The sequence below is a fragment of the Papio anubis genome, chromosome 6 (genome assembly GCF_008728515.1).
Source record: "Papio anubis isolate 15944 chromosome 6, Panubis1.0, whole genome shotgun sequence".
In the NCBI taxonomy this organism is placed as follows: domain Eukaryota; kingdom Metazoa; phylum Chordata; class Mammalia; order Primates; family Cercopithecidae; genus Papio; species Papio anubis.
Window position 1 is genome coordinate 48,066,664 of NC_044981.1, and position 22,584 is coordinate 48,089,247.

At 37.8% G+C, this 22,584-nt stretch overlaps 1 protein-coding gene and 1 long non-coding RNA gene across 4 annotated transcripts in view; both read right to left on the reverse strand.

The window, feature by feature from the left end:
* Positions 1-3,822: 3,822 nt before the first annotated feature.
* LOC108585303 lies at positions 3,823-7,523 on the reverse strand. The gene is made up of 2 exons (XR_001901445.1): positions 7,494-7,523; positions 3,823-4,172 (listed from the first exon to the last, which is right to left on the reverse strand). It is a non-coding gene; the product is annotated as an uncharacterized LOC108585303 (long non-coding RNA).
* Positions 7,524-18,701: 11,178 nt separating this feature from the next.
* CRISP3 (cysteine rich secretory protein 3) overlaps positions 18,702-22,584 on the reverse strand; it is a 49,450-nt gene continuing 45,567 nt past the window's right edge. For all 3 annotated transcript variants that reach the window (XM_017957928.3, XM_003897719.5, XM_009205352.4), the window contains 2 exons: positions 22,467-22,555; positions 18,702-20,177 (listed from right to left, as the gene is read on the reverse strand). In XM_017957928.3, coding sequence (XP_017813417.1) covers positions 20,050-20,177; positions 22,467-22,555 — 217 coding nt within the window. In that variant the 3' untranslated portion in view covers positions 18,702-20,049. The remainder of the gene's footprint in view (positions 20,178-22,466; positions 22,556-22,584) is intronic.

A 22,584-nucleotide genomic window follows, 5' to 3' on the forward strand; every position in this document is an offset into this window, starting at 1 on the left:
GCCAACCGCGCACTCCGGTTATACAGGTTGTCAGTTTCAGGCTCTCTCATAAACACTTCATGTTCTTGCCCCTCTTCCCCCGTTGGCAACAGTTTTATGGTGAGAAAATTCACCAAGAGTAACAGGAACAACTCTTATGAAAATACTCAGAATTCCTGACCCAAGGCTACTGGCTCCAAGTTTAGCAGATGTATCAAGCATTGGTTAAAGACATGTTGCGTCTCTCAGAAGGCGGATGAGTAATAGGTGCATTTTCTTCTATTCACCGTTGTTTTCAAACTGAAAAGGAGTGAATTAGCTTATGACCTAGAGGAAGAAGGTTGGATCAAAAGATGCCAAACCAAGGATTAATATCCGTCATACCTTGGTTCTCTGTAAGCCGCACAATAAGAAGCTTGAGATTTCACCAACTCTGGAGACTCACTTGGGCACAACTGTAACTATAACAGACTTGGTGCTCAGTGCCATTTTCCATTGGCAGTGTTCCAGTGTAATTTCAAGGGATCAGCACACAGACATTGTTTCAGTTTTCTGTTGCTGCTTATTTCAGTTCATGCAGCACTGACAAAAAAATTTGGAATTTAGACTGCTTACCTCCTATATCTACATCCAATCAAAGTTCATTCCTGACAGTTTGCCTTTCTAAATATTTATGAAATCTAGTTCTCAATCTGTCTCTCACTTGTATGTTCATGTTTTCCCCATATCTTGCCTAAGTTATTAATTGGACATTTCAAATACCTATATGCACAAAATCTCTGCCTACTTATTTGTTCTTTCTAGTGCCAAACAATTCATTCTCAGCTCTATAATAGTCTATCGTTTACTATGAATATCTTATTTTTCATTTTTGGAGAAGAGTCATTCCTGTAATTATTACTTGTTCCCATCTTCACATTGATGATATCAGAATGAGAGCAACTTGAGTGCTGTGGTGCCAGATATTGTTGGTGAACAGGAATTTCAGAAATTGGCTATGTCTCTCTTGATTATTGTTGTATCTCCAAAACCTAGCACAATACCAAATATAGGTGGTAGTTTGTAAATATTTGTTAAATGACTAAATATTGACCTGACATAGATTCTTAGAAAATACAGAAAAAAGGACATAAAATCTCTTTCTTCTAAGACTCAGTACTATGAGAGAAAGGAGTATGTATATGAATAAGTAAAGAATACTATTAGGCATTTGTAGTTTAATGCTAAGTAGGGCAACCAAAAATATATACAGTAATTGAGAGTTCGGTGAGTTGATAGGATCTGGGTAAAACCTAGGAAAGTTTTGACATCTGAACTGTTGTTAAATAATGCATATGGCTTGATTTGAAGGGAGAAAGAGTTGGAAGAGCAAAAGCAGATAAATCATTATGTCATGAGGCATATTCAAGACAGGAAGATAGACTGTTGAAAAGGTTGGGGAAACTTTGTATAGAAGTCTAAGGAGATTTGCTTTTCTGTATAACATAGGAAAGTAATTTCATTGACGTTTTGGAGGGTTGGGAAATTATTTGATCAAAATACTATTTCATAAATTATTTGATCAAAATACTATTTCATAAAAGCCACCTGATCTCACTGCATGGGGTGATTTGCAGAGCTGACAAATTAATGGCAGGAAAAATAAGTGTGGTGACAATTCCCCAGATTAATTTTGTAGTAGTAGAAATGGGACAAAAGGGTGGAATATGAAGAGATTTTTTAAAAACGTTGATAGATTTTGTATGAAGGGCAAATCCAGAATAGAGTAATTGTAAGTTTTGTGACTACATGTCTTGGAGAGCACATGGAAAGCAGATCTCCATTACTAAAAGGAACAGTACAGGTACTTCTAAGAACATTGCCAGGAGTCCTTCACTTTTCTACAAGGGCATCATTTGTTAGTTCCTTTTTCTATGGTTTGGAGTAAAAGAAGCAATAATTAGAAATGTGTCCCTCATGGTAGGCTCCATAGCTGATTCTACTGTACAAGCTACAGTTAAATACCAGACTTTAAATTCTCTTGTGAAAATTATGATAGAATTGGCTGAATAAAGAAGTATCTGTGCAGTTGCTGGCACTTGTGGCCTATGGAGAAATACATCCAATGAAGATTTTAGAGATTTAGCTGTACAGGATAAATGAAGAGATTGCTTAGTTAAGTAAGCAGACTCTTTAGCTCATTTTTTGATCTATTTAATTTTAGGTGGTTTGGTTTATGGGTAACCTGGGTAAAGAGCATACTCCAAACTCTTTATTATTATTATTATTATTATTATACTTTAAGTTCTAGGGTACATGTGCACAACGTGCAGGTTTGTTACATATGTATACTTGTGCCATGTTGGTGTGCTGCACCAATCAACTCGTCAGCACCCATCAACTCGTCATTTACATCAGGTATAACTCCCAATGCAATTCCTCCCCCCTCCCCCCTCCCCGTGATAGGCCCCAGTGTGTGATGTTCCCCATGAGATCACTTGGACTCGGGAAGGGGAACAAACTCTTGGTATTATCCTCCCGATAGTCATAATACTAGTTTCCCTGGTACACCGTATTCTCTCAAAGGTTTTAAATGCTTGCATGCAGCCATTGCTAGAATGTCAAATCGTCTCTCTTCAACTTTTGAATGACAAGAGCTGAAAGAAATGTGTGACCATGAGGACTCCATAACCTATGAATGATGTGGTGAGACCAGAAACCTGAAATAATGGGAACCAAGAGTGGCGCTAAGGCCCTAAGTTTTGGTCACACTCTCACCTGAGTGAGAACCTGATCAAAAGGGGGGGAATTTAATTTTTATGCAAAAGCATAGGAGGCCATTGTTTTGGACTGATTTCATGCACTAGGCCCCAAAAGACCAAACCAAACCAAAACAGAGTCGCTTGTGCTAAGACTTTAAGGAAACACATAGATCCTAGAAAAGACCAGGTTTTGTTTTTTCCTCCTGCAAGTTTCCATAACAAACATTGCTGACAGAATAGGTATCCACCCCATGAAGTTAACATTAAATCTTTAACCCAATTCATTTCCTCTTGCCTAGAGACCATTAAGCTTTAGATGATCATGTGACAAGGGTTCCAGCCAGTTCCAGGTGAAGATGCCTCCCCTGGCCATCAAGGAGCTACCCTTCCTCCACTAGATAGAGCAAGGCAAGAGGTCGGTGATCCCCATGCCAGTAATAAAGCATTTACGGAAGAAAGACCATCGATTGCTCCACCTCCCATAAAGATTTATGGAGATCACATCTTTCAGTGGAGAAATGAAGCAGGAGAATAAGGCCTAGAGGCAGAGAACCAAAGGAGTTTCTAGGACTAAAACAAGTGGAAACACTTCTTCTAGGAACACTGTATTGATATGGAAAACATTTCTCAAGTGAGCTTGTGTACAACTCCAGTAAACACACTGTGTATGAGGCCACTCCCAAGTGCTAGCAGGCTACTACACATGCAGATGGCCTAATCCAGGGGAAGAGTCGGGGAAGAATAATGCAAGACCCTGGAAGTATGCCAACATACAAAACCTCAAGTCAAAAGGTCAAATTTTTATAGGAAAGATTAGCTATTCCATAGACAGAGCAACCCCAAGGGTTGCTGATTGCCAATTTTTATGGTTATTTCTTGATTATATACTAAACAAAGAGTGGATTTTTCATGCCTCCCCTTTGTAGACCATATAGGGTAACTTCGTGACATTGTCATGGCATTTGTAAACTGTCACAGCCCTGGTGGAAGTGTAGCAGTGAGGACGACCAGAGGTCACTCTTGTTGCCATCTCAGTTTTGGTGAGTTTTAGATGACTCGTTTACTGCAAACTGTTTTACAAGCAAAGTCTTTATGACCTGTATTTTGTGCCAAACTCCTATCTTATCCTTTTACTTAGAATGCCTTAACTGTCTAGAAATGCAACCCAGGAGGTCTCAGCCTCATTTTACACAGCCCCTGTTTAAGATGGAGTTGCTCTGGTTCACATTCCTCTGACATTTCTCCTCTCCCTTTTATAAGAGAACCCTTAATCCTAACAGCTGCAGCAGGATGAAGATTCATCTTCTTTAACTTCTCCAGGCTGAATGGGGCAAAGATATTTCTGTGTAACTATAAGGGTCTCTTGTGTTCAGGGTACAGAGGAATTCAGTCAGAATGCATTAACATGATGAAGGCCATTCATAACTCTTGAGTTTCAACAAAAGGTGATATCTGGAAGATTTAAAAAAAGGTTGAGTAAGTTTATCCTCTATTCCTACACAAAGAGCACAACAGTGAGATATTTTAAAACAGTAAAGCAAAATAAGCAAAATTGTCCTAAGGTAACTACATTAGAAGACTTTCCATGAACTAGGCAACTGTTGAAACCAAGCTGATATGGGGTCACTAGCTGATTCCAGTGTGTCCAGAACTGGAATATTGGTTCAGATTTTTACATTATCAATTCCTTCATTTTCTTCTAAGCAGCAGCCAGAGATTGCTGGTTGGTTCACAGGAATAAGCAGGGTTACTCTAAATTGCAGAAAAAAACTCAAAACAACTGATGAGACTAGAATCTCACAGCAGGTACACCATAGTTCTTGAAATATAATTCTTTCTCCAGTTTCTCATTTTTACAAAGGACAAATCATGGTAAACCTGATTTGCTTTATTATGCTTGGCTGGATTCTTTCTATAAAGTATAGCAAGAATAATTATTTTTCATATAAGCTTTTTAAAAAAATTGGCTTTAATGGAACTGTGCTTCATAAACGGAATCTCAGATAAGGCTTTTTCAAAGCCAAGCACAGCCATGTGTTTTTTACCCTCAAATACCTAACAGTTCCTCTACTCTTGAGGTTTCAAGACAATCTGGGGCTCTTCGGCCTGTCAGGAAGTGACATTATTTACTGACCAAAGGCAAGGAACCCTGTAGAGGGACTGTGTAGACGAAGTATGAGGTCAGTTTTCTGAAGGGGCTTTTATTGGCTTTACTAGTCAAGTTTGATTCCTTAAAGGAAAGCACACCATTCCAATCAAAGCCTTGATAAAATAAACAATTTCTCCAATTGTGTCCTGTTGCAAAAGAAAACTGATTCTTACTACACTTACGCAAATAACTACATTGCCATAAGTTAAGAATACCCACAAACCATTTTCAAATTCTGGATAAATCAATAGAGAGAAACAAATGTGTTCCTGAGTTTGTTTACAAAAGCATACTTTACCTAGTTGTTAAAAGTTGTAAATAGCTTAAAATAAAATTTTCTAGACTCTGAAAAACAAAAAGGATTAGCAACATTTTAAGCACAGTCAAAAAGATTACCTCAGACTTTTTTGATTTAGTCCATGCAGTTAACTCCTGTTCTGAAAAATAGTCATAAATATTTCAGCTCTTCATGAGAGTCCTGAAAGTTTTTCCCTCTACTCTAATGTCACAATTTCCAAAGATATCAGAAAACCTGCATTTAGCACCTGTGAAAGTCCTATAGTTGATTATAAAACCACCTTTTAAAGAGGGTTAAAACAAGACAATAATTGTCTGTGGATGACAAAATGTTTTAGGGCAGCCACAGTCAAAAACATGATTGACAAAGAAATTTGGTTATCTTTGTGGTATACAATGATTTTATGTAACAATTACTAATAACATACACTAAGTCACATCAAAATTATAGGAGATTTTTATGATTTTGGAACACATACCAGTAACATATTTATACAAATACAGCCCAAAGAAAGCCAACATCATTTCATATTTGACAGTGCTTCCCGTATGACTTTTATATCAAAGAAGCCAAATTTCACTTCTATGTTAGTGTGCTATTAATGTTAAACCCAATTTTTAATAAAAGCTTGTAGACAAATCTATCCAATTTTAATGTCTGACCATAAGGTAATAGTCTCTTAAACCTTTCATAACTGTTTACAAATTTTTGTTAAATAGTAGATCAGTGCTCTAAGAAAAGCTTGTTGTGCTTTTATTCCAATGCTTAATTTTTAGAAAAACTGAAATGATACCCCTTTAACTTTAGTCAATATATTCACACATAAAATTTCTTTTACAATTAATTTTTCACAAACCTTTCACAACTTGCTTAAAACTTCAGCTTCATCCGAACTCAAACAATCTTTTACCCTTTAGGCAAAAAAGTCACATTCCCATGACTTCTTATAATTTTTTTAAACTGAAAACACATTTTACTTTCTTTATACACCTTGCATGTAAAATTGTTTATTCAGTAGTTTCAATTACATGTTACAATGTTAACTCTTAGCAACATTTACTTTTGGTGAAAACCTTGGTAAGTTCAGGATTTTAATTATGTACTAAGTGTAGAGCCTAGGACCCAGATAGAAGTGCAGATAAGGTCTGACTTTTTCCAGTGTCTAACTCCACATGTCTCAGGCTTTACCTAGCTGTAAAGTAGGCAAGTTGTACAGTTAAGTGTCATAGTGGCATTTTATGAAGCATTTAAGAGGCCTAATCACCTTTAAATCGCACATTTCTTGCACAAATTCCATTTTATAAATTCTTTCATGACTTACCCAGACCATCTATGAAGTGCTTGGGCTTTCTGACTTGTCGTAAACATCTGTCTTTTTAAACAACTAGTTATTTTACTTTAGGACAAGAATTTACCATACAAGATCTTTTCTTATATGAAATCTCTTTTCTTTATAACTTTGTTTACATAGATAGGAGACATGGCTAATTTAACATGTGCCCAGGCCTTTTTTTTTTTATTTTAAGACAGAGTCTCACTCTGTTGCCCAGACTGGAATGCAGTGGCACGATCTTGGCTCACTGCAACCTCCACCTCACAGGTTCAAGCAATTATCCTGCCTCAGCCTCCCGAGTAGAGGGAGTACAGGCACCTGCCACCATGCCCAACTAATTTTTTGTATTATTATTAGAGATGGGGTTTCATCATGTTAGCTGGAATGGTCTTGATCTCCCAATGTCATGATCTGCCTGCCTCGGCCTCCCAAAGTGCTGGGATTACAGGCATGAGCCCCTGCGCCCGGCCACATGTCCCCAGGCTTTATATAGAATCTAATGCTCCAAAATAAATTGAAAATTTTTTGAGAGTTGAAGAAGCAGTTCATGACCTTAAAGAAAACCTAATATCTAACCTGTATAATTTAGACCAAATGTTTACATTTTGAAGATATTTTTATTTTACCAATAATGTTTAAAACTGTCTTTATTTCCCAAAGATTACTTAAGTCACATGAAATAAATAAAATATATTACACTTTATACTTTTCTGACAAAATATTCTATTTGAGCTCTTATTATTAAACCAATTAATTAAAGCTCTTTTATATCACACACACAACATATACAAATACATAGACAGAATAAGATAACTCATTCCCTAAGCCAGGAATTGAACCCTGAACCTAGGCTGCCATTGTGATGGCAGAGACCAAGAGAAAGTACTGCCACATGATTACAAGGTCATGCTTCCAAGAACATACAAGACAAGATAGAAACCTCATCCAGGTTTCTGTTTTTTTTAGGGACTTGCAGCAAAGTTTGTAACTGACCGGTTTGCTGGGTCATCTTGAACAGTGGGCTTATGGGAGTCCTAAGCCCACATTCTATCCTAAGGTACCACTCTTTTATGACAGAACAATGCAAAAAGACACACAAAGCATACCAGATTTATTATAGTTTAAGACTAGCCTTGCAAATCCTTTTTTCCATTAATCAAAACTTTACAGAGAAAATAAACACTAATTTTTACCATTCATTCTACAGGTTTGCACAGAGAGAGAAAGGAAGGGGAAGGGAGAAAAGCATTGCTTGCAGCAGGGTGGGGAAAGTGAGGGGCTCAGGGAGGCCAGAGAAAGACCTACCCATTGCAGTCGGCACTGAATCAAAAGTTCAGGTGGCTGCTTGTCAGTCGAGAAGGGATCTTTTCGAGTACTCCCATTGGCAATCAAGTTTCCCCTTTTATGGAGGAAAAATGTTCCCCATGTCCTGTGATCCTTTACATGCCTAATTCTGCCACCCACAGCTGTCACCAAAGAGTGCAAGGCAGATTAATCCAAAGAGAATGGTGGTTAACATTCTGTAGTGCCAAATCTGTTTTTAGCAAAAGGGACTTTACTGAGAGTGGCCTCTAACCCCTTACATCTTAGGAATGACTCTGACCTTCCTAAGTTGGGCCTTGAACCCAAATTCAGTCAAACACCCTTACTTTTATTAAGAGGAGCCTTTTAGCCTACTTTGTCTTAGGAGAGACTCTAACTCCCCTAAGTGGGCCTCTAACCCAATCCCATTCTTTACCTGGGTATATGCACCCCACTTACCTAAAGTCAGCCAATCAGTGCTGCAGTCTATTTCCTTTGGGTTGGGAGTTTCCTCTGTATTATCTCTTCATGGTCACTGGAAAGATGTTACAGGAAAGGGGTCCTGATCCAGACCACAAGAGAGGGTTCTTGGATCTCACAGAAGAAAGAATTCAGGGTGAGTCTATAGAGTAAGTGAAAGCAAGTTTATTAGGAAAGTAAAAGAAAAAAGAATGGCTACTCCATAGACAGAGCAGCCATGAGGGCTGCTGGTTGCCCATTTTTATGGTCATTTCTTGAATATATGCTAAACAAAGGGTTGATTATTCATGCCTCATCTTTTTAGACCATATAGGGTAACTTCCTGATGTTGCCATGGCATTTGTTAACTGTCATGGTGCTGGTGGGAGTGTAGCGGTGAGGACAACCAGAGGTCACTCTTGTCACCATCTTGGTTTTGGTGGGTTTTAGCTGACTTCTTTACTGCAACCTGTTTTATGAGCAAGATCTTTATGACCTGTGTTTTGTGCTGACCTACTATCTTATCCTGTGACTTAGAATGCCTTAACCATCTGGGAATGCAGCCCAGTAGGTCTGAGCCTCATTTTACATAGTCCCTATTTAAGATGGAGTTGCTCTGGTTCACACACTTCTGACAAAACCTTGCACTTAATCTCTCAAGTTGCCTGCTTGACCTTCTTCCAAGTGTACTTTACTTCCTTTCATTCCTGCTTTAAATATTTTGAATAAAGTTCCATTCTTGCTCTAAAACTTGCCTTGGTCTCTCTTTCTGCCTTATGTCCTATTGGCCAAATTATTTCTTCTGAGGAGGCAAGAATTGAGGTTTCTGCAGACCTGTATGGATTCACTGCTGGAACAGTACCAGATATATTTTATGCATGTGGAAAGATATATACTCTTATTTTGATGAATATTGTTTTCTGTGCATTGAAAGCTATTTGGATCAGAAGGCTCTTACTGAGATAATGCCCACGTATGTAGCACAAGGCTTCTTTGAAATCATTATTTTCTCATGTTTAATTTCAGCTGTACAATACCATCATTGTAGATCTTATCAACAAAAGTGATGAGTGAAGTTTGGCTCTTGATATAGGGTAAGAGAGTTAAAGATACAGAGTCCTGCCATGTTCTGTGTCACAAATCTTTAAATTAGTTCTGATGTATATTTGTTGCCCTCTCCCCTGGCATACAGTAGTAAATCTATGATCCTCTTTATCATTATCTTGATTTTTTCTTTTGCTTGCATGGCTTGCATGGTTTCCAATGAGAATTCCACTGTAATTCTTATTCTGTTTCTCTGTCAGTAAGATACACTCCCTCCTTTTAATCATGTGACCTTGCTAAACTTACTAGTTCTCGTAGCTCTTCTGTTGGTTCCTTTAGATTTTCTACAATATCATTTCAATTTTCAAATTAAGGCAGTTTCTGCCTTTTTAATCTCTATACCTTTTTTTTTTTTCCTTTACTTATTGCATTGGCTATAACTTAAATAGTGAACTGTAAACCAGTAGTAAAATTCAAAGGTTCTCCATAATCATCTGAAGGGATTCTCTCCTTGGCTAGGGCACTCTGAAGTTTACCTGAATGACTGTGTCAGGCCATGGTGGGAAGTGGGGGTCGAACATGCCTCATTATACCTCTCTAGCATTAACATTAATGCAGACCTTAAGTCTGATAAAAAAACATTTACAGTCTATTCTCTCTAAAGTCTGCTACTTGGAGGCTTCATCTGCATAATAAACCTAGGTCTCCACGACCCCCTAATGTAACCCAGACATTGCTTTCTACTGATAATAATTCTTTCAACTAATTGCCAACCAAAATATGTTTAAATCTACCTATGACTGGGAAGCCCCCCTGCTTTGAGTTGTACTTCCCTTCCAGATTGAAACAATGTAAATCTTACATGTACTGATTGATGTATTATGTCTCCCTATAATGTATAAAAGCAAGCTGTAGGCCTACTACCTTGGGCATACGTTGTCAGGACCTCCTGAGGCTGTGTCACAGGCGCATCCTTAACCTTGGTAAATTAAACTTTCTAAATTGATTGACACCTGTTTTGGAAACTTTTTGGTTTACAGAACAAAAATAGTACAAACTGACATCTTTACCTTATTCCCGATTATGGATTCCAGATAAAAAGGATGCCATCATCTTTTCAATGACAAGAAATAAAAAGAAAAAACACTCAGTCATTCACTATTAAGTATAAGGTTAGCTCAGGGATTTATTTTGTAGATGCTCTGTATTAGAATAAGAAAGTTACCTTCTATTCATAGATTTCTGAAAATTGTTTTCATTAAATGCTGTTGAATCTTGTCAAGTGCATTGATTTGCATTTTTTGAGATGATCATATTATATCTTTATTAGTATAGTATGTCATATATACACACACACACACATATTTATAATTTAGTATAGTTTAACCTAATCTCTTTTCTAGGGAATAGTTTTTTTTTTTTTTTTTTTTGAGACGGAGTCTCGCTCTGTCACCCAGGCTGGAGAGCAGTGGTGCGACCTCGGCTCACTGCAAGCTCCGCCTCCTGGGTTCTCGCCATTCTCCTGCCTCAGCCTCCTGAGTAGCTGGGACTACAGGTGCCCGCCACCATGCCCAGCTATTTTTTTTTGTGGTTTTAGTAGAGACGGGGTTTCACCATGTTAGCCAGGATGGTCTTGATCTCCTGACCTAATGATCCACCTGTCTTGGCCTCTCAAAGTGCTGGGATTACAGGCATGAGCCACCACGCTTGGCTGTGAATAGCTTCTTAACTGATTTCTTGCTCCCATTCTTGTCCTTTCACAATATTAGATCTAATAATATCACTCTTTAATATACTCTGATGATTTGCCATCTTAATTATAATAATATCCCTTCTTTACCTACCCTAGAGGGCACCATATAACCAGATTCCTGCCTAACTTTCTTACCTCTTTTTAATATTTTCTTTACTGTGCTCCCTCTACTCCAGCTGTTATAGACTTCTTGCCTTTAATCAAATATGCCAAGTTTATTCCTACCTCAATAACATTGTACTCACTATTCTTGCCTGAAAGTCTTCTCCATCAAATTATCTATTGGTGGTTGTCTCACTTGTATTGTGTTTTTGTTTCATGAAACACAATTCAGATTTTGTCACTCTTCTGTTTAAAATCTTACAATTGGTTGTTCATTACTAACAGGATAAATTCAAAACTCCGAATAGCATTTAGCACTTTAGAGATGATTTACCTGATAATCTTATTAAAATGAACATTTCTCCCTCTCCGTCTACCCTAATTATGCTCTATCCTCTTCCCAAGTTTAGTTCATAGCATTTGTCATTTCCTGACAGTGTATTAAGTATTTGTTTGCAAGACAGTTTTCTTTCCCTTTCCTCTGCTAGAGTGTGAACTTCATGAAATTTGGAATTTGGTATATCTTTCTAATTGTTATATTTCAAAGTGCCTAAATGAATACACAAGACATAAGTGTCGTCAATAAATGTTTGTTGAGCACAGGAATGAATTATTACACACTGTGATGATTACCATGAGAAGAAACATAGGAGGTTCCAATGGCCGAATAGGAACAGCTCCAGTCTACAGCTCTCAGCATGAGCGACACAGAAGACAGGTGATTTCTGCATTTCCAACCGAGGTACTGGGTTCATCTCACTGGGGCTTGTTGGATAGTGGGTGCAGGACAGTGGGTACAGCCCACCGAGTGTGAGCCGAAGCAGGGCGAGGCATTGCATCACCCAGGAAATGCAAGGGGTCAAGGAATTCCCTTTCCTAGCCAAGGGAAGCTGTGACAGATGGCCCCTGGAAAATTGGGTCACTCCCACCCTAATGCTGCACTTTTCAAATGGTCTTAGCAAATGGCACACCAGGAGATTATATCCCACACTTGGCTCTGAGGATCCCACGCACATGGAGCCTCGCTCTTTGCTAGGACAGCAGTCTGAGATTGAACTCCAAGGCAGCAGCGAGGCTGGGGGAGGGGAACCCGCCATTGCTGAGGCTTGAGTAGGTAAACAAAGTGGCAGGGAAGCTCGAACTGGGTGGAACCCATCACAGCTCAAGGAGGCCTGCCTGCCTCTGTAGACTCCACCTCTGGGGGCAGGGCATAGCCAAACAAAAGGCAGCAGAAACCTCTGCAAAATTAAATGTCCCAGTCTGACAGCTTTGAAGAGAGCAGTGGTTCTCCCAGCACGGAGTTTGAGATCTGAGAACGGACAGACTGCCTCCTCAAGTGGGTCCCTGATCCCCGAGTAGCCTAACTGGGAGGCACCCTCCAGTAGGGCCAGACTGACACCTCACATGGCTGGGTACCCCTCTGAGACAAAGCTTCCAGAGGAATGATCAGGCAGCAACATTTGCTGTTCAGCAATATTCGCTGTTCTGCAGCCTCCACTGCTGATACCCAGGCAAACAGCATCTGGAGTGGACCTCCAGCAAACTCCAACAGACCTGCAGCTGAGGGTCCTGACTGTTAGAAGGAAAACTAACAAACAGAAAAGACATCCACACGAAAACCCCATCTGTATGTCACCATCATCAAAGACCAAAGGTAGGTAAAACCACAAAGATGGGGAAAAACAGAGCAGAAAAGCTGAAAATTCTAAAAGTCAGAGCTCCTCTCCCCCTCCAAAGGAACGCAGCTCCTCACCAGCAATGGAACAAAGGTGGAAGGAGAATGTCTTTGATGAGTTGAGAGAAGAAGGCTTCAGATGATCAAACTTTTCTGAGCTAAAGGAGGAATTTCGAACCCATCACAAAGAAGCTACAAACCTTGAAAAAAGATTAGATGAATGGATAACTAGAATAACCAGCTTAGAGAAGCCCTTAAATGATGTGATGGAGCTGAAAACCATGGCACGAGAACTACGTGACAAATGCAAAAGCTTCAGTAGCCGATTCAATCAACTGGAAGGAAGGGTATCAGTGATTGAAGATCAAATGAATGAAATGAAGCAAGAAGAGAAGTTTAGAAAAAAAAAGAGTAAAAAGAAACGAACAAAGTCTCCAAGAAATATGGGGCTACGTGAAAAGACCAAATCTATGTCTGATTAGATTACCTGAAAGTGATGGGGAGAATGGAACCAAATTGGAAAACACTCTGCAAGATATTATCCAGGAGAACTTCCCCAACTTAGCAAGGCAGGCCAACATTCAAATTCAGGAAATACAGAGAATGCCACAAAGATACTGCTTGAGAAGAGCAAAGATACTCCTTGAGAAGAGCAACTCCAAGACACATAGTTGTCAGATTCACCAAAGTTGAAATGAAGGAAAAAAAGTTAAGGGCAACCAGAGAGAAAGGTAGGGTTACCCACAAAGGGAAGCCCATAACAGTGGATCTCTTGGCAGAAACTCTAGAAGCCAGAAAAGAGTGGGGTCCAATATTCGACATTCTTAAAGAAAAGAATTTTCAACCCAGAATTTCATATCCAGCCAAACTAAGCTTCATAAGTGAAGGAGAAATAAAATCCTTTACAAACAAGCAAATACTGAGAGATTTTGTCACCACCAGGTCTGCCCTACAAGAGATCCTGAAGGAAGCACTAAACATGGAAAGGAACAACTGGTACCTGCCACTGCAAAAACATGCAAAATTGTAAAGACGAACGATGCTAGGAGGAAACTGCATCAACTAACAAGCAAAATAACCAGCTAACATCATAATGACAGGATCAAATTCACACATAACAATATTAACCTTAAATGTAAATGGGCTAAATGGTCCAATTAAAAGACACAGACTGGAAAACTGGGTAAAGAGTCAAGACCCATCAGTGTGCTGTATTCAGGAGACCCATCTTACATGCAGAGACACACATAGGCTCAAAATAAAGGGATGGAGGAAGATCTACCAAGCAAAGGAAAAACAAAAAAAAGCAGGAGTTGCAATCCTAGTCTCTGATAAAACAGAATTTAAAACAACCAAGATAAAAAGAGATAAAGAAGGCCATTACATAATGGTAAAGGGATCAATTCAACAGGAAGAGCTAACTATCCTAAATATATATGCACCCAATACAGGAGCACCCAGATTCATAAAGCAAGTCCTTAGAGACCTACAAAGAGACTTAGACTCCCACACAATAATAATGGGAGACTTTAACACCCCGCTGTTAACATTAGACAGATCAACGAGACAGAAAGTTAAAAAGTATATCTAGGAATTGAACTCAACTCTGCACCAAGCGGACCTAATAGACATCTACAGAACTCTCCACCCCAAATCAACAGAATATACATTCTTCTCAGCACCACATCACACTTATTCCAAAATTGACCACATAGTTGGAAGTAAAGCACTCCTCAGCAAATATACAAGAACAGAAATTATAACAAACTCTCTCAGACCACAGTGCAATCAAACTAGAACTGAGGATTAAGAAACTCAGCCAAAACCGCTCAACTACATAGAAACTGAACAACCTGTTCCGGAATGACTACTGAGTACATAACGAAATGAAAGTAGAAATAAAGATGTTCTTTGAAACCAATGAGAACAAAGATACAACATACCAGAATCTCTGGGATACATTTAACGCAGTGCGTAAAGGGATATTTACAGCATAAATGCCCACAAGAGAAAACAGGAAAGATCTAAAATTGACACCCTAACACCACAATTAAAAGAACTAGAGAAGCAAGAGAAAACACATTCAAAAGCTAGCAGAAGGCAAGAAATAACTAAGATCAGAGCAGAACTGAAGGAGATAGAGACACAAAAAACCTTTCAAAAAATCGATGGATCCAGGAGTTGGTTGTTTGAAAAGATTAACAAAATTGATAGACCGCTAGCAAGACTAATAAAGAAGAAAAGAGAGAAGAATCAAATAGATGTAATAAAAAATGATAAAGGGGATATCACCACTGATCCCACAGAAACACAAACTACCATCAGAGAATACTATAAACACCTCTATGCAAATAAACTAGAAAATCTAGAAGAAATGGATAAATCCCTGGACACATACACCCTCCCAAGACTAAAACAGGAAGAAGTTGATTTCCTGAATAGATCAATAACAGGCTCTGAAATTGAGGCACTAATTAATAGCCTACCAACCAAAAAAAATCCAGGACCAGATGGATTCCCAGCTGAATTCTACCGGAGGTACAAAGAGGAGCTGGTACCATTCCTTCTGAAACTATTCCAATCTATAGAAAAAGAGGGAATCATCCCTAACTCATTTTATGAGGCCAGCATCATCCTGATAGCAAAGTCTGGCAGAGGCACAACAAAAAAAGAGAATTGTAGACCAATATCCCTGATGAACATCAATGCAAAAATCCTCAATAAAATACTGGCAAACCAAATCCAGCAGCACATCAAAAAGCTTATCCACCATGATCAAGTGGGCTTCATCCCTGGGATGCAAGGCTGGTTCAACATACCCAAATCAATAAACATAATCCAGCATATAAACAGAAGCAAAGACAAAAACTACATGATTATCTCAATAGATGGAGAAAAGGCCTTTGACAAAATTCAACAGCCCTTCATGCTAAAAACTCTCAATAAATTAGGTACTGATGGAACCTATCTCAAAATAATAAGAGCTATTTATGACAAACCCACAGCCAATATCATACTGAATGGGCAAACACTGGAAGCATTCTCTTTGAGAACTGGCAAAAGACAGGGATGCCCTCTCTCACCACTCCTATTCAACATAGTGTTGGAAGTTCTGGCCAGGGCAATCAGGCAGGATAAAGATATAAAGAGTATTCAATTTGGAAAAGAGGAAGTCAAATTGTTCCTGTTTGCAGATGACATGATTGTATATTTAGAAAATCCCATCATCTCAGCCCAAAATCCCCTTAAGCTGATAAGCAACTTCAGCAAAGTCTTAGGATACAAAATCAATGTGCAAAAATCACAAGCATTCCTATACACCAATAACAGACAAGTAGAGACCCAAATAATGAGTGAACTCCCATTCACAATTGTGTCAAAGAGAAAAAAATACCTAGGAATCCAACTTACAAAGGATGTGAAGGACCTCTTCAAGGAGAACTACAAACCACTGCTCAACGAAATAAAAGAGGACACAAACAAATGGAAGAACATTCCATGCTCATGGACAGGAAGAATCAATATCATGAAGATGGCCATACTGCCCAAGGTAATTTATAGATTCAATGTCGTCCTCATCAAGCTACCAATGACTTTATTCAAAGAATTGGAAAAAACTACTTTAAAGTTCATATGGAACCAAAAAGGAGCCTGCATTGCCAAGACAATCCTAAGCCAAAAGAACAAAGCTGGAAGCATCACGCTATCTGACTTCAAATTATACTACAAGGCTATAGTAATCAAAACGGAATAGTACTGGTACAGAGATACAGACCAATGGAACAGATCAGAGCCCTCAGAAATAATACCACACACCTACAACCATCTGATCTTTGACAAACCGGACAAAAACAAGAAACAGGGAAACGATTCCCTATTTAATAAATGGTGCTGGGAAAACTGGCTAGCCATAAGTAGAAAGCTGAAACTGGATCCCTTCCTTACACCTTATACAAAAATTAATTCAAGATGGATTAAAGACTTAAATGGTAGACCTAAAACCATAAAAACCCTAGAAGAAAACCTAGGGAATACCATTCAGGACATAGTCATTGACAACGACTTCACGTCTAAAACACCAAAAGCAATGGCAACAAAAGCCAAAATTGACAAATGGGATCTAATTTAACTAAAGAGCTTCTGCACAGCAAAAGAAACTACCATGAGAGTGAACAGGCAACCTACAGAATGGGAGAAAATTTTTGCAATCTACTCATCTGACAAAGGGCTAATATCCAGAGTCTACAAAAAACTCAAACAAATTTACAAGAAAAAATCAAATGAACCCATCAAAAAGTGGGCGAAGGCTATGAATAGATACTTCTCAAAGGAAGACATTTATGCAGCCAACAGACACATGAAAAAGTGCTCATCATCACTGGCCATCAGAGAAATGCAAATCAAACACAATGAGATACCCTCTCATGCCAGTTACAATGGCGATCATTAAAGAGTCAGGAAACAACAGGTGCTGGAGAGGATGCGGAGAAATAGAAACACTTTTACAGTCTTGGTGGGCCTGTAAACTAGTTCAACCATTGTGGAAGACTGTGTGGAAATTCCTCAAGGATCTAGAACTAGAAATACCATTTGACCCAGCCATCCCATTACCGGGCATATACCCAAAAGATTATAAATAATGCTGCTATAAGGACACATGCACACATATGTTTATTGCAGCACTATTCACAATAGCAAAGACTTGGAACCAACCCAAATGTCCATCAATGATAGACTGCATTAAGAAAATGTGGCACATATACAGCATGGAATACTGTGCAGCCAGAAAAAAAGGATGAGTTCATGTTCTTTGTAGGGACATGGATGAAGGTGGAAACCATCATTCTCAGCAAACATCGCAAGGACAAAAAAACAAACACCGCACGTTCTCACTCACAGGTGGGAATTGAACAATGAGAACCCTTGGACACAGGAAAAGGAACATCATACATTGGGACCTGTTGTGGGGTGGGAGGAGGGGGGAGGGATAGCATTAGGAGATATACTTAATGTAAATGATGAGTTAATGGGTGTAGCACACCAACATGGCACACGTATACATATGTAACAAACCTGCACATTGTGCACATATACCCTAGAACTTAAAGTATAATAAAAAAGAACAACAAGGAGATAAGAATATCACAAATATAGCTTTTGGCTTTGAAAAAAAAAGGAGAAGAAATATAGGGAGCTCTGAGAGAACATGGTGGGAGTTTCTCTAGATTATATGCTCAAAATAATCTGTTGATGAAATGATGTTTAATGTGAAGTAGCAATTCTAGCAAATAATACAGTGATCATTCTTCCAAACAGAGCAATAGCAAACACAAACACCATAAGGTAAAAATGATCTTGAGGAATTTCAGGTAATTTAATGGGCTCATCCTACTGGAGCAGAGGAAATGAGGGAGGGTGGAATGAAGTGAGATTGGAGAGGCAAATATAAAAAAGATTATTCAGCTTCTTGCAGATCAGTTTAAGATCATGAATATTATACTAATTACTTCTGAAGCCTATTGAAAGGTTTTGAATGGAGATTAATTAGGAAATTTATTGCTTAAGAGATTAAGAGATGCAGCCAAAAATATCATCTAGGAGCTGCCTTGGTGGTCCTGCACCTTCCTGTTTTCCTTTGCGTCATGACTACTTAGATCCTTGAAATTTTTACTGAAGTTTGATACTGAGTAAACAAGTCCATCTGATATGACAACCTAATCATTGATATTACCTGAAAGGACAAAATCAAACGTATAGCACTGGGATAAAGGAACTGAAGGTTAAGAGTAAAAGTCTAGGAAAGAATAACTAGATAATCTGAAGAAAAGCTATGATGTGTCATAGAGTCAAGAAAAAAATTCTTGTATATATTTTCAAAATACTTTTTATTTTTCATTGTTTTCTTAGACTTACCAAAAATTTGGTAAGATAGTACAGATAATTCCCAGATAGCCCTCACCCAGTTTCAGTTTCTCTAATGTTATCATCTTACATTACCCTGCTATATTTATCAAGATTAAGAAATCCACACTACTGTTAAAAATACTCCAGATTCTATTCAGACTTCATCAGCTTTTCATTACTGATCTTTTTCTTTTCCAGGATCTGATCCAAGAAAGCACATTGCATTTGGCTCCCATGTCTCCTTAGTCTCATGTGGGCTGTGATTGTTTCTCAGGATTTTCTTATTTTCCATGATTTTTACAGTTTTGAGGAATACTCTAAAATACCCCAGGGATATTTTGTAGAATGTCCTTCAGCTTGAATTTGCTGTATGTTTTAGCTCATAATTAGATTGGGATTACGAATTTTTAGAAAGATTACATAGAACAAATCCACATGACTTATCACTGGTGACGTTAATGTTGATCACTTGGTGAAGAAGGCATTTGTCATTTTTCTCCCCTGTAAAGTTACTATGTTTCCCTTTCCATATTCCACTCTTTGGAAATGAGTCACTAATTTTAGTGAAGACTCACAAGGTAGGGGACTGAGTGCTACCTCCTTGAGTGGAGGGTATTTACCTGTATTATCTTGGATTCTTTTTTAAGGAAGGTTTGTCAAAGAGAAGAGAGATTTAAAAATGAAGGTGTGATCATATTCTACTGTAAAATTTATGCAGATAAACAAAGGATTATATTGATTTTGGCAAAATAAAAGTCAGGGTTGTTTTAGGAGGAACAGCTTCAACTCAGTTGTGAGGATGCCAGTCAGATGATTGTAAAGAAGGGTGAATGAGTGAAAGGAATTAAGACAGCATATGGGAGCACATCTTTGAAGATGCTTAGCCTTAGAGTGGAGCTAGGAAAGGCAACTACAGCCAAGAACTCATGTGAAAATTATATTATTCTTTTTGTATATTTTGTTCTAGGAACATAATTCTCACTTTCAATCCAGGGTTTTACTGAACTTAGTCATGTGAGAATACCACTTTCAAAATTTTCATCCTAATTAAATTCAGTAAATTTAAATCACAAAGTTTCTATATAAAAATCCAAAGTTGTTGTTATAGATTTTGTTACTTTTAAACCATTTGTATGAAAAAGATTTTTGTAAAATAAAAAGCAGATCCAGAAGAAAAAGATTGGAATCAAATGTGTATCAAACATGCCTACAATTTCTCAGCTAGTATATGCTAAATCTAAGTAGATACCGAATCTAAGTAGATAATCTGACTCCTCTCTACATAACACTACTCAGCGTGTAATGCGAATTTAATAAATGCTGTTTGAACAATTGCAGGAGGCCTTGCAACTGTCCCTGACAAACGGACGTTGACAGGAATATGTGCGCTTCAAATTTTCACAGTTACTATAGAGATCTTCATACTTGCAACCATTGGCTGGAATAAAAACAAAGAAACCAGTCACTTCATTATCATTTTCTTCCATAACAACAACACATATAATACATTCTATATGAACAGAGAGTAGGGAAGTGAGCAAACAAACTGGCATTGTTACACTAAGATGGCCATTTTATATCTTGAGGGACACACAAGGTCTCTTAGGTAAACACACAGATTCATTTTTAAATTCGAGCTTTTGGAAATGTTTCTAAGATGAACTGACATATTTTCCTCACTCAACGAGTGAGCAGAGTAAAATTAATTTAAATGGATTTCTCTAGAACTGCGATATCCAAAATGGTGGATACTTGTGATGTGGTTGTTTAAACTTAAATTAATCAAAATGAAATAAAATTAAAATTTCAGGTCTTTCCTCAACAACACCAGGTATATCACTTTCTCAGTAGCCATGTGTCTAAGGGCGACTTATTGGAAAGTGAGAATATTGAACATCTTCATCATTGTAGAAAGTCATTGAACACAGTTCTAGACTCTAGTGCCACCAGTCTTTCTCTCAGGTCTAAGTAATTATTATAGGAAGATGTAAATGTATAATGTAAAAGGTGGAGAGAATGTCATTATGATTATTGGACATTTCTACTTGAATGTCCTTCAGTGGCCACAAACTCAACAAATCTCAAACTAAATTCATCATCCTGTCTACAAGCTTGACATTTCTTTGTTATTTCCCAACAATTCTTCATTTGGTTCACCCAGTTTCAGAGAAATGGCACTCCCAACTATTAAACAATTCAAGCCAGGAGCCAAGAAGCAACTGAAACTTGTTTCTATTTTTTTTTTTTTTGTAATCAATATTCAACAATACGAGGTAACAACAACTGACTATTCTACTTTCTTCCTATTTTTCATACCTATCTATTTTTTTCATTCATTTTGCACTAATGCAGTAAAGATACTCATTTGTTTTTGAGTGTGTGTTTTTCCAACAGTCTCCTAGCTGATTTTCATCCAATTGCTTCTTCCTACTACTGTCAGGAGCTCCTTAGAAAACACAGTTCAGATCTTATCATTCTTCTGTTTAAAATTTTTCAGTTGGCTGATCATTACTAATAAGATAAATTTCAAGCTTCTTAGAAAACAGCATTTGGCAGTGCTGGAAATACTTGGATTTTCCTTCTTTAGTTGATTTATAGCTTTGGTATTATCAATATTCTGAATTATAGCTATACAATTCAGTCAGAAAAAAATGTTACAATTCAGTCAGGTGAATGCATTTGAAAGGTAAAATTCTCAACGAATGGGTCGACTGCATTGTCAGTAATAATTTTAGTAATACATCCTAGTTAAACAAACATATCAACTCTTTGTATTTTTATTTATAAAAGCATAAAATGAAATTGTATGAGATATATATTTATTTTACTTCTTTTTGCTAAAATATTTTTGAGGCTTCTGTGAGTTAATACTACATACAGATTTGATTTTGACTTTAAAAATGCATATAAAAATTATTAGCAAGCGGAAGTGCAAATGATTATTATATTAAACTTGATGACTCTAACTACACTATGGCAAATATGAGGAAGTTAGTATGATAAATTCGTTAGCATATGAGAAATTGCAGTATTTGGAGTCCCTGTCTGGATTGAGCCATATTCTATGGTCTCATACTCTTAGATGTATATTTGTTTTTCTTTTTTAAAATATGCTGTATTTTGTACAATGATATAAAGTTTTATGAGGAGAAACTTCATATTTAATTATAATATGTCATTTCACAGACACATTTTCATATATGGCAATATATAAAATGGATGGTAAATGTTTCATCAGGTTACATATGATAACAGGTCAAATTTTACATTGCAAATAATACATAGATACTGAACAGTGTAAAATGTTCACTTAAAAACATTCCGTAAGGCTGGGTGTGATGGCTCACACCTGTAATCCCAGTACTTTGGGTGGCTGAGGTGGGCAGATCGCTTGATGGCCAGAAGTTCGAGACCAGTGTGGCCAACATGGCAAAATCCTGTCTCTACAAAAAGTACAAAATTAGCCAGGTGTGCTGGCACGTGCCTGTAGTCCCACCTACTCAGGAGGCTGAGGCATTAGAATAACTTGATCCCTGCAAGCGGAGGTTGCAGTGAGTTGAGATGGCTCAACTGCACTCCAGCCTGGGTGACAGAGCCAGACAGATTTTTTTTTTTTTGTCCTTTGCATGAAAGCATTGCTTAAGTTGGTTGTCTTCAGAGTTCCCAATTCTTAGAAGAAATGTCAGATCATTTTATTTTATTATCAAGTTAATCACTTCAAACTTACTGCATAGTCCATCGTCACAGTTATTTGGGCAACTGGCACAAGGCGCTCCTTGTTCATAAGGGACATATAGTCTGTTAACCCAATTACCACTGAAATTTGAAATAAAAAATGTCAAATA